Raw genomic sequence first — 13,692 nt, forward strand, 5'->3', positions numbered from 1 at the left:
CGTGGGGCCTGGCATACAGAGTGGTAATGGGAAAGATAAAGACTAATGTACCATTAGAAGCGATGAGATTTGAGAACGGCATTGAGATTGAACCAAGATTTGTAGTTTCCAGGTTGCTAAATCATCTTATGCCTGATGATGAGGTTGGTAATGAGGATTGGTTCCATAGAAGAATGAGAGAACAGTTGGAAATATTTGAAAACCTAGAAGATGGTTTGGCTATTGAGGAAGACGAGGTGAAAACAGCCCTGTATGGCATGGCAAGAAAGAAGGCACCAGGTGAAGATGCTCTCACTGTTGAAATTATACAGAGTATTTATCCAAAAATTAAAGATTTTGTTTTGTGTTTGTTCAACCGTTTGTACTTCTCGGGATACTTCCCGACCGAATGGAAAAAAGGTAATCTTAGGCTGATACATAAAGGACAGGGTAAGCCCTTTGACAGTCCATCGTCATATAGGCCACTTACGTTATTGTCTGTAGTTGGGAAATGGTATGAAAGAGTGCTTAACAAGAGAATAACATCAAGAATCGAGGGACACTTGCAGGATACCCAATATGGTTTTCGAAGTGGTAAAAGCACAGAAATGGCTATAAATAAGCTCTTGTCAATATCAGATGAGGCAGAAGAGACATACGTGTATGTCATCTTTATTGACATTGCTGGAGCTTTCGACAGATTGTGGTGGCCTTCAGTCCTGTATCAGCTTAAGAAGAGAGAGGTGAGTAAACAGGAATACCTTGCAATAAAAAGTTATTTTGACCAAAGAGAAGTAGTGTATAAGGTTGGAGCTGTTGAGGGTCGAAAATATCTAACTCGTGGATGTCCACAAGGAAGTATTCTAGGACCTACTATGTGGATAGTAGAGTTTGACTCGTTACTAAGGATAAGAATGCCAGAAGGGTGTTGTGCCTTGGCATACGCAGATGACTTGGTTGTAGTTGTTAAAGCGTCATCAAGAATACAGATAGAGGAAATAGGAGAAGCCTCAATGAAGTTAATTGAGAATTGGTGCAGAATGCACAAGATGAATATAAGTGTAGCCAAGACACAGGCATTGATACTGAAAGGTCATTTCAATAGATATAGGCGGCCAAGGATACATTTACAAGGAGAATTGATTTCCTATGGCGATGTAGTCAAGTACCTGGGAGTCTGTTTGGATGAGAAGTTGAGTTTCAAAGAGCACATAATGCGCACTGGAAGGAAAGCGGTGGAAACTTTTGCTAAGATAAAAAGAATAAGTAGAGCAAGTTGGGGTCTAGCTTTTAAAGATAGACTACTAATGTATAAAGCAGTTTTTGAGGGAATTCTTTTCTATGCGGCCTCTACGTGGGCACATAGAGTGAGATTATCAACATATGGAAAGTTACTGAACAGATACCAAAGACTAGCTTTACTAGTGGTTACTGGTGGTTACAGAACAGTTTCACATGAGGCGCTGTGCGTTTTGTGTGGAGTTCTTCCGGCTGACCTAAGGGCGATAGAATTGAAGACAATGTACGAGTTGAAAGCAGAAGGCAGGTTAACATCGAGAAGAAAGAGGGAGATTGAGGAGGCAACTTGGTTGGCTTGGGAGGAGCGTTGGAGAAACTCGGCAGTCGGAAATTCACTTTTTGAAGTGATACCAAGTGTTATTGAAAGAAGAGATTGGTATTGGTTTCAGCCTGACCATTACTCAACCCAGGTATTGACTGGACATGGTAAGTTTGGAGTATATTTGCGGAAATTCCATGTGTTGCAGGATTCTCGCTGTGTGCAGTGTTTGAGGCAGGAGGATAATGTAGCTCATGCTTTATATCGGTGTGGCATGCATGTTGAGGACAGGAGAACAACGGAGAGATACTTACGCCGTTTTGGTACCAGACTGGATCTTAGAGAAAATATAAGAAAAGAAATTGAATGGAAAATTACTAGTCTGTATGTCAAACATCTAATAACAGCTAGAATGAGCCAACTCTGAAAATGTTTCTATTTTTGTTAAATTTGTATGTAATATTTGTCTTTTCCAGTGTCCTTGGACTGGTCTGCTGTTTCCAGTGGTAAATAGTGGATGAAATTGATAAATTGTGTAGCTTTGACTTAAATGTAAACTTTCTATAGATGTTGAGTTCTTGTCTGGTGAGTGTGTGGTGTGTCCTCTGGAGGTCGTGGGCGAGGCCTTTGTGTGGTTCCCGGGCTGCATAAGGTAGTATCCTACGATCTCGACCGGCTAGAACCTGGAAGAGGTCAAATGGTGCTGCTGGCTGTTCGTGGACCTCACTGGGCAGTGGGCAGTTCCCCGGTCTAGCTTTTCCACGATCCCGACTGGATAGTATCCGGAAGGGGTCAAGAGGCAGCGAGCGGGCTGGGTTGAGCTGCGCCACAGGATATGCTATGCATATGCCTCTTTCCGCTCATGGCTTCTGGGGGGAGCCCCGTGCCCTTGCTTGTGCTGGTCGTATACCGGACTGATGGGATAACTATGTCAACATAAACTTAAACCTAACTGCTGATTTCAGGAGTAATGAATGCTGTACTGTGGAGTGCTCTTGGAGTAATCATGACTGAAGACTGACTGGGGTTGGTCCCTCCAAACTAGTTGACGGAGGTTCTGACAATGACTTGACGTGGGTTTGCTTTAGATTTATGAGGTGCTGTGGCCCAAAAATATCATCCGAATGAATAATGAAAATCCATAAAAACTAATATAACTGATAAAAATCAAATAAAAACTAATAAAAATTGAGAAAAGCACATAAAAACTATAAAATCAAAAAATCTCTAATTGACTGACTGACTGACTTATTGTTGATGCTTATGCATCTGGGGCTAAATTGACTGAAGAATTGAGTACAACAAGACAAGATATCGTAATAAACATTTTCTATTCATAAATAGCCACAGTAACCCTTAGAAGTGGTGCCCTCGTAGCACCAGTAGACCGAAGTAGGAGGACTAACACTAGGCGGAAAATTTCGGTCTGCTCCTGACACTGGTAACAGTGTTGGTAGCAGGCCGAGGACAGTGAGTGGTGCTATGATACTTGTATCATAGTGCCACGCTAACTCAGTGCTGATCTTAATATCACTGCGGCCTGAGTATTCAGTAGCAGCTCGCACGCGCGGGAGAGTTGCAAGTTCTGCAGGAGAGGCCTCTGGGCCTATATACTGCAGGGGTGGAAGGCGGATACAGGAGTCGGCTCCTGTATCCGGGAATTTTTGGGCTTCGGCCCCTCACACTCTAGATAGTTATTTATAGGCACTATCAACTGACATGAGTCTCATTTCTGGGAAAATCGCAGGAGCTCCTAATATTCTTGAGAAAAGTGAATTTTGTTAAATTTCTATCACGATTTTCTGAAAAATGACTTGACCGATTTTTCTCAATTCATACCCTGTATAGTTATTTATAAGCTCTATTAACTGGCATGAGTCTCCTCCCTGGGATACTAACAGGGGGTCTAACCCATCCTTGAGAAATTGACTTTGTAACTCCTTCTCGTGCGTGAGGTAGGTAGGTAGAGCAGTTTATTCAAAAGAACACAATAGTCGATATTTTATTTGTAGAACAGCTGTTTTACAACTTTTAAAAAATCATCAAATTTCACAATAATTATTATTTTTAAACAAAGGAAAATGTACTCTGAAAGCAATAAAAAAATAGTATAATCGTAGTTTTAAATATTTAGCCGCCAATCGGCATCAAGTTATTCCCCTGAATTATTCTCGTTTAAGAATGAGGCTTATAGATCAATGAGCAAGGAAAGTTGTGTGAGTGCACCACACCAGGTAATCACGATATCAGGTTAAAAAAGAAACAAAAAAACAGGAAAAAACAAAGTCTTACACACGCTTGCCTTTTTTGTTTTTATTTTAACCTGATATCGTGATCACTGTTTCAAAGTCAAAATCATAAGGTCAATTCATTTTTGTTAGTTCACAGGAACATTTTTTTCTCAATGAATAGTTTGCTAAAAAAAATATGAAAGATATATAAATTAAAACTCAGGGAGAATTTTTATTCTATTTTCCCCACGAATATTACATGATTTCATCAATGGAGAGAAGAGATGACGTTCATATACCATGTGTCAAAACAAGGAACAAATTTTTCAATTTAAAAAAATAATCTGAAAATGCAAAATTAACATAATCAAAAAGAAACTATTCAAAAAATTCACAATTTTTAATAAACTTTAAAATTTTGTTGTTCAAGAAATCATCTTACAATTTATTTAACACTCGCTGTTATATTTAAATATACCAGCATGAACTGTGAAAATTCAAACACAGCTGTGTTTGAAAAGAAAATACCTAATTAGAACCGTACGATTTAAAACCTGACATGTATGAAAGCCTCATTCGTTTTCAGTAACGAACCGAACCGAATGAAACCGAATGCGTGTGAAGCTAGCCTAATGGTGATTCCACACATTCCTCTACGACATTCCACAATCTCGAGATCAAAATCCTCCTTTGTACATTTAACTAAAATATTGAGTTTTTGTGTCTCAGGTTATTGAGCTGCCACTCCTGAATCCAGAACTGTTGTTGAGAGTAGGCATCACCCCACCGAAAGGCTGCCTTTTGTATGGTCCTCCGGGAACTGGCAAGACGCTTTTAGCTCGTGCTGTCGCCAGTCAGATGGATGCCAATTTCCTCAAGGTGAGTGCTATCAAAATATTTATGGCTCTCTTGACCATACTTATAAACCCTCATAATCTCACTGTATAAAATAAAAATAACCTTTAATCATGACATGTTACTAAAAAATAATTTCCCATAGCATTTGCGGAATTAGTTATACTCTTTCTAGTGTAAAATTCATAGTTTGTGATTTAACATAATGTCATTCCACTAATTTTCAACTGAATAATTAGACTGTAAATTTTTGTGATTATTATAAAAAGTGTTTAAATAACCTCATTTAGACTATTTTTATCAAAATTGGGGAAAGAAACAGTTTTGAGTACATCTTGATGATTCTCTCTTAATCATTAATTTGGTATTGTGATTGTGAAATGGGATATACAAATAAATAAATCCAATAAAGTTGCAATAAATTCAATAAACTTTTAGCAATATGATCACTGACTTAGATTTTTCTGTTAATTAACTATTGTAAATTATATGCCAACAATAACATTAATGACAAAAATAATGCCTAGATCTATAAAGTATACTAATCTTCTCTTACTTTTACAATGTAAATTTTGCTTAAGCTTTCCTAGCTACAGAATTACATTGCGGCTTATTGAATATCGCACTAAACTTTGGCCGCTGCGTTTTTCGTCATGGGTTCTTTCCTAAAAGAACCTAAAAGATCTTCGAGTATGATAAGATTCATGTCAAGTGGGTGCTCGTGCTCGTTCTCGTGCCAGTTAAGATCATTCTACCTACGTGCCGTGGTGGATTGCACCAATGCCTGTGCAAAGCTTTGTGTTGCTATATTATGTGTTTGCATTTGATACTCATTTTAATAAAGTCTTCACATTGCAAAAGCATCTTATAAGGGCAGCACTGGGTAAAGCAAGGCGATACCCGAGTAGGAAAATTTTTGAAGAACTAAGGGTACCCACACTTAGGCAGTTATATGTGATAAAGATTGTTTCGCATTTAAATAAAAATATAAGTAATTTAGAAATAAGGCATACACCATACCAAACACGACCAGCAGTATCAAACATTTTTAATATAAATTTTATTAAGTTAGTGGTGTGTAGACACCAATTCTCTTATTTTTGTAATATATTTTTGAACAAAGTTCCAATTATTTTCATAAATACAAAAATTACTAAAAAACTTCTTAAAGAAATAAATATATGGGTTGAACAGAATATTTATTATAGACTACCTAAATTCTAATAGTTTCATAATTTCGTTACCAGCTCCATTTTGGTTATGTGTTGAATCAGTTTTCTTGTCTTTTTTGTCATTGTACTACCTATTGGAATTTTGTTACTTCTAATTTCTTTATTTATATAATTTAATTTCCTGTATGAACTCACAGCCAGCGCACAAGTTTACTTTGATGGCTGTGCCAAGTATGTGTAAAAATGTATTTCATCTCATTATTTGTATTGTACATTGGCAAATAAATATTCTTATTCTTATTCTTATGTTTTTTTTATCAGATACTGTTTTTTGTGAAATGTAGTGATATTAATCTACAATGAAACACTAGAATATTGTCTAAAAATATCACGAAGTTTTTGAAACGCTACATAGATGTTTCAACACCTATGGACACCATAAGATGACTTCATAGGTGTTGAAACATGTATGTAACTTTCAAATAAATTCGTGATATTTTTAGACAATATTCTAGTGTTTTATTAGTTTTGTTCTGTTGATCAGTACCCTAATTTCATTTGAAATTACATTATTATAATAGTTTCTTTTCAAGTCTTTCTTAAAATATGTTGAACTAAAATTCCACAAAAAGACATACCTAGCAATCAGCTCGATCAATTGACTGTCCTGAAACTGTAAACCTCCATTTGATTGGACTTGGTATGGAAAACACTACAAAAAGAACAATATTTAAAGACACTCAACAATACTGTCATAAAAATAGCCTGCCTACAGTTCTAGTTCGCTGCGTGGTGCGGGTTTGACTGCTCTGGGAGCCTGACACCCAGAATGACCTCCGATTGGCTACTTCCCATCAACAACTGATTCTCAGCCAATCCGAGGACATTCTGGGTGTGGCAAAAAATCGTAAGCGTGAAAACGGCCATTCAGTTCAAACATATTCGTTAGTTTTAGACACAGAATGTATATCATAATATGTAATCTTAAATATCATGGAATATCTTTTATATCTTTTTATCCATAGAATCTCATAATATGGAGTCAGCCATTTTTTTTTTTCATTTAGTTTGAAATATTAGAAAAAATATGTTTCCGTAACGTATTAGAGCACTCTTTTCTCACAACACAGAAACCTCATTTCAATCTTTTCTATAACCAATTCCAGTATTTTCTATTATTTTCTCAATCTAAACCAATAAGTGCCTCAATTGTCAGATGAATACTATCATTGATTTCCATTATCATTAAACTCTACTAAGTTTTGTTTAACACACATCTACACGCTTGGTTAACATTATTCTTTATTCGCTACTATCAGAGAGAAAGTAGTCCTAAATAGATTATTTACTTCATCTCTGCTACTATTCAAACGAATCTACTTGACCAAATGAGAGTATTATGTATGCTCGTGAAGAAAATAAATTTTACTAAACTTATCTTGGGTCAAAAACCTAAAAACCTGGAACCTTGACAATCTAATTGTTTTTCTATTACTTATTTGATCACTTCAAATTCAGTAAACAGCTTTCATTTTTTCTACTTATCAATTAGCTATCAAATATATCATCAGTGAAGTCAACAATCCCAATAGTTCATATTTTAATTTAATAATAATAATACTCGATTAATGTACCTTTGAATATGGTGTAGTGTGAGATGATGAAACATGACAATTAATATTTTCTAATTACTCTTATTTGCAGGTTGTTTCGAGTGCTATAGTCGACAAATACATTGGTGAGAGCGCTCGGCTAATTCGTGAGATGTTCAACTACGCCCGCGATCATCAGCCGTGCATCATATTCATGGATGAAATTGACGCTATTGGTGAGTGGTGATCAGGCAGCCATCAGGCAGTCATCATCTTAGTTCAACCCTCTATTACACGCGGGTCTTCTCCATAAAATATTGCACCTTGTGATCTAACACCTCGTAAATAATTTTTTTCTGATTTTCCGACAGTTAGAAATACATGGTAATGTAGGTCTTGATGATCTGTTACATCAAATTACTACTAATTGACAAATCTGTTACTTCGATCTCAAGTCTAATAGATTTATTCTATTATTAAATTAAAATTAACTGATTAATAAAATGAACATAAGCCTGTATCCATCCTCGATAAAATCAGATTCCTTATGCAAAATTCAAGCTAATCAGTTCAGTAGTTCAGACGTGATGATACATCAAACATGTGTTTCTTATCCCGTACATGGATAAGCTGATTCTTTCCTTTATAATATTATTGGAGATTGATAACAATGTTGGCACTCATAGTCCGGTCAAATAGTCGTTTTTCAGGAAACAGCACCGAAAGAATTTTTCTCGACGGTTCTATATGTATTTTGAGGCGCTGAATTCGAATCTGAAATTTGCTGACACGCCAGAGGGCGGCTTCACTTCCAAAACCCCCAAAAACCCCCAAAATTTCGGACTTTTTCAATTTTCCATTTTATCTCGTAAAACGTGAGTTTCTCAAGAAAAATCATTCTCGACAAAATTAAAGAGAACAAAATTTCCAATGAATTGAGTGGTCACGCAGGATTCTACCATATTTGGTTCCAGAGCTACAAATTTTCAAAAAAGGGGTATTTTCAAGGTGTTTTCAAAATTATGCAAACCTACCACTTCTACCCTATAAAACTTGGACGTTTTTCCAGTATAGATAAAAAACCATACATCACGTGAAAGAACAATTCATTATGAACAGGATTCCTTAGAAATTTTCGAATTTAGTAGTGGGGGAAGGGGGAATACACCCAAAAATAGAAAACCATGTCCTACAGCCAAAATACAAATTTTTCATTATAATACCTTTTCAAGGCCTTCCTAACAAAAAATAAATATTTCGGCTGAAATCATCTCACTTGAAAAGGCCTTGAAAAGGTATTATAATGAAAAATTTGTATTTTGGCTGTAGGACATGGTTTTCTATTTTTGGGTGTATTCCCCCTTCCCCCACTACTAAATTCGAAAATTTCTAAGGAATCCTGTTCATAATGAATTGTTCTTTCACGTGATGTATGGTTTTTTATCTATACTGGAAAAACGTCCAAGTTTTATAGGGTAGAAGTGGTAGGTTTGCATAATTTTGAAAACACCTTAAAAATACCCCTTTTTTGAAAATTTGTAGCTCTGGAACCAAATATGGTAGAATCCTGCGTGACCACTCAATTCATTGGAAATTTTGTTCCCTTTAATTTTGTCGAGAATGATTTTTCTTGAGAAACTCACGTTTTACGAGATAAAATGGAAAATTGAAAAAGTCCGAAATTTTGGAGGTTTTTGGGGGTTTTGGAAGTGAAGCCGCCCTCTGGCGTGTCAGCAAATTTCAGATTCGAATTCAGCGCCTCAAAATACATATAGAACCGTCGAGAAAAATTCTTTCGGGGCTGTTTCCTGAAAAACGACCGACCATTTGACTGGACTATTAGGGAAAATGGTTCTCAAGAGTTATGCACTAATACCTTGTAAAAGCGCACTGTACTGGATAGTATTTCAATTTTATATCAAATTTTTCCCAATTATGAATTTGAACTTTGTAAATTGAAAATGTTTTCAAATTCATTTTGAAGTGAAACCTTGTATAGGTTGGCTCTACATAGAGTAACAACCTCTGCAAAACTATTCGTTACCTTGTTACCATGGCATGGTTTAAGGAAATGTGAATCCTTTTTCAATATCAATGATCTGTTGAATCAATCCTCCTTATCAAATTGAAATGAAAGATATGTTATCAGTCCTACATAACTTATTTAAGCCAAACTATAGTTAGGTCCACGTTATAATGGCATTGAAGAATGATAGGAGAACACCGTTGCCGATTCTCTGCCTTACCACATCCTTCTATAGAGGATAGCTGATACCGGAATATCTTATGTAATATCAAATTTCATTCTTGTTGAAAATAATTAATTATATTTTATTCGCCAATAATTCATTTATTTAAGGATACATTTTTATAACTTATATTAAATATTTCGTTGTTTAATTTATTATTATATTTTTACATTGTTGAAAACCAATATGACAACACTTCGGAGCAAGAAAAGGATAGCGTTATCTACTTTGTTGAATGATAGACAAGGACTGCCATTATAAAAACACTGGCATTATAACGTGGATCTCATTATATTGTTCCAATGCACTTGAGGCATCATCAGTGGTCTTTTTGGTTTAACTGGTGTAAATTATCTGTTACTATGTAAATGCAATGCTCCTTTTTTAATATTAGAAATATAAGACGAGGAATCTGAAGAGGTCCATTGTTTTCAATATGGAACAGAAATAATTAAAACTAACTAATACCAGCGACCCCTTGGCTTGGAGAACTCGCTCAAGAACTGTTGTGTGTCTGAAACCCGCAAATTTTAACTATACAGATTTGGTTGAAATTATGGAAACAGCTAAATATTTCTTCCACAAGAATAATATTGACAGTAGGTTTCATTGGGGTTCCTATTTGAAATGAAAATTTACTCTTCAAAAACTACTCTGTCGCTTCAACATCTTTGTCCCTCATATGAATCCAAATTCATGATACATGATTTCCATACAGAGTCCAAGAGAAAATGAATGGCGAAAACCGCACATTGACATCTCAACCCGTATCAGTTTGTTGATGTAAAAGTTGTGAATTGTGTTGTATATTAACCAGCTGAAATCATGTGTCAGTGCATAAAGAAATGTCTGTGTGATAGCTTCCAAATAGCCTCAGCTGATGTTATGAATGAATTAATGGGAAAACTGGTGAAATGGTGACTGAATGAACAAAAAATTTGGGATCACAACAAACTTTTTTTACTTTCCTTGCCCTATTACCATAGGTCGTAAGGAAAGAGGCCTATTGATTTCTGAAAAAAATTAAGGTACCCCAATTTCTAAATTTCTATACGTTTCAAGGTCCCCTGAGTTCAAAAAAGTGGTTTTTGGCTATTAGTCTGTATGTGTGTGTGTGTGTGTGTGTTTGTGTGTGTGTGTGTGTGTGTGTATGAGTGTATGTTTATTCATTTATTTACAATGCAAATAACACTAATGCAATAACACTGAAAGATGAAATAATAAGGTAGTCTTTGTGCTATTTTTCTTCCAAATTTAAAGGTTACAAAGTCCAAGATAAGGTTAGAATTTCACGTGTACAATTTTTATAAAATTTTGGTCCGAAATAAACATTAAAACTATAAATTTTGAATTTAGATGGCTTAAATTGATAAATTAATCAGAAATATTCCACTCAATTACCACTTTTAACGAATAATATTGAGTTATTTAAGAAATTTGGAGCTATTCAAGAAACACAAACTCGTAAACACCTAATGTATTGAAATCATATTAAAATCATATTTTTTTATGTGCGTCTGTGTACACGATATCTCATCTCTCAATTAACGGAATGACTTGAAATTTGGAACTTAAGGTCCTCACACTATAAGTATCCGCCATGAACATTTTCAATCAAATGCAATTCAAGATGGCGGCTGAAATGGCGAAAATGTTGTGAAAAACAGGGTTTTTCGCGATTTTCTCAAAAACGGCTCCAACAATTTTGATCAAATTCATACTTAAAATAGAAATTGATAAGCTCTATCAAGTGTCACAAATCCCATATTTGTAAAAATTTCTGGACCTCCGCCCCATCTATGCAAAGTTTGATTTTATATTCCCATATTATCAGGCTTCAGATACAATTTAAACAAAAAGATTCGAGTGGAAAAGATTGAGCATGAAATTCTCTACAATTGATTTTCAGTAACATTTTCACCTAAAATTGAAAATAAGCTCGAAATTCCAGAAAATGTGATTATCCAATTGCAAACTGTTGGTAACTGTTGATTCTATTAAATGATTCACTATGAAGAGATAGCAGACCTTGTATGTCTCCAGCATTATTGTCCTGTCACCAGCTGGCTCAGATGCGCGAGAACACTAGCGTCAGGTGATCAATTCTCATAACAGCAAGGAAAGTTGTGTGAGTGCGCCACACCAGATTTTTCTTGTGCACTTTCAATGTTATTTGTTATATATTGAAAAAGGACGAAGGAGTGAATCAATTTTGTTGTCCATCGAACTTGACCTGTAAAAAGGTTCGAAGAATACGTGTTCAAAATTTGAAGCTGAGTGATTAATTCTTTCTTAAGTTATTGTAGTAAATACAAACAACAACTTGAAGCTCGCCAACGCTCGTTCAAAAAGGCAAACTTGTCATTTAATATGATAATCCAATAGATTAAAATTCACTATAGTCGCATTACAAAATGATTGACAACAAGTATAACTAATTTACTCAATCTTTGTTAATAGCTAGTAAGGCACTAGGACATTAGGCTCTCTTGGAAGAGTATGTTTTTTTACAATCACATGGTAGCACCTTTTTTGGAAATTGAGATGTTTTGACCTCATTATACAATAAGATCCACTGTTTGCATCACAGTCATGTCTTTCTTGTAGATGAATCCTAGGACCACTAAACAATCACTATTTGAATAGGCGTTTCACTCCATCTTCTCTCTGTACATAATTATGATCTATTTTTCGTTTTTCTTGAGAAATATGAATTACATTCATACCATTTTGTAGCTCCGGAAAATCTTATTTAAAGTTGATTGTATTGATTTAGACTTTTTGCATTTGTTTGACAATAAATTCAAAGACTTCACTTCTGAAATTACAATAACAATATTAGGTTTCATGGGTTAAGAAATAATGAGGACGGGTTATTTCTTTTTCCAATAAATGTTTTGCTTATTATAACCTGATTCATTTACATATTTATACCATCATTTATTTATTTCGATAAATTTGGTAATTTGATTGTGTTTTTTCAGTCATTCTTTCAACTTCCCCGTTTATATTGTGCGTGATTTTTTTTATGTATATAATTGGTTAATAAGATGGAATGATTTGGAACAGGTGGACGTCGTTTCTCAGAGGGAACGTCTGCTGATCGTGAGATTCAGCGAACTCTCATGGAGCTGTTGAATCAGATGGATGGATTCGATTCTCTTGGACTGGTAAAAATTATTCCTTTATCAATAACTAGCAAGTAACCCGTGCTCCGCAAGGGTCAAATTGAAAACTTGGCAATCTGAAATCGTTTAGAACTTAAAATAGGCCTATTTTAAACTGAATAGAACTTAGAACTTAAAATAGGCCTTGGTAAATTAAGAATCAATATGCAGCATTTCAAGTTAATCAGTCCAGTAGTTCAGACGTGATGATGCACTATCCCGTACGCGTATAAACCAATTCTTTTCTTCATTGTATTATAGTTTACCAAGTTTTAGATTATGCATTTTCATTTTTTCTTATTCAAATTACTCGTTCAATTTGAATCATTTTAGTATTTCATGCATATGCTCCCTGAAAACGAATATAAGCTGCTTCAAATGACTATGATGGGATACTTACGACATGTGCTAGTATGCCTTCATTATAAAAAAAAAATCAAGTTTACAAACATTCTATAATAAGGGTGAATTCACATAAATGAACTTGCTGATCTGTTTATTGTTCCACCCATTAGAATAGTACAGGGGTTGATCACAATTAACGGAAGGAACCTGTATGTGTAGTGTCTCGAAGTAACTAAATAGGCATTCAGGGCCAATGAGTTTATGTATCCATCCCAAATAAATGGAAAAATATCTTGGTCACACCTGGTACGAATCTTCGATACCTCTGGTTGTCAAGGCAGCTAAAACCCCTTTTGACTGTGCCCACTTTCAATAATTGATCATGCAACAGATTTAAAATTTTCAACGTTTATGAAAAAATTTATCCTTTGAGGTCTTCTTGAACATTAGAAGATTGATAACATGAACTGTGTAAAAGAATGATTGAGTATTTGAACATAGAATCAGCGTCAATGAAACCAAAGCAAGTGTTGGAATAGAGCAG

At 35.1% G+C, this 13,692-nt stretch overlaps 1 protein-coding gene across 1 annotated transcript in view; it reads left to right on the top strand.

Annotated features, from left to right (window-relative positions):
• The window catches only part of LOC111050347 (26S proteasome regulatory subunit 10B), a 52,782-nt gene that overhangs the window by 34,899 nt on the left and 4,191 nt on the right, over positions 1-13,692 (top strand). Inside the window, exons 5-7 of the mRNA XM_022336660.2 lie at positions 4,498-4,647; positions 7,500-7,623; positions 12,706-12,806. Of these exons, the coding sequence (XP_022192352.1) occupies positions 4,498-4,647; positions 7,500-7,623; positions 12,706-12,806 (375 nt within the window). The remainder of the gene's footprint in view (positions 1-4,497; positions 4,648-7,499; positions 7,624-12,705; positions 12,807-13,692) is intronic.

The sequence above is a fragment of the Nilaparvata lugens genome, chromosome 3 (genome assembly GCF_014356525.2).
Source record: "Nilaparvata lugens isolate BPH chromosome 3, ASM1435652v1, whole genome shotgun sequence".
Lineage (NCBI taxonomy): Eukaryota > Metazoa > Arthropoda > Insecta > Hemiptera > Delphacidae > Nilaparvata > Nilaparvata lugens.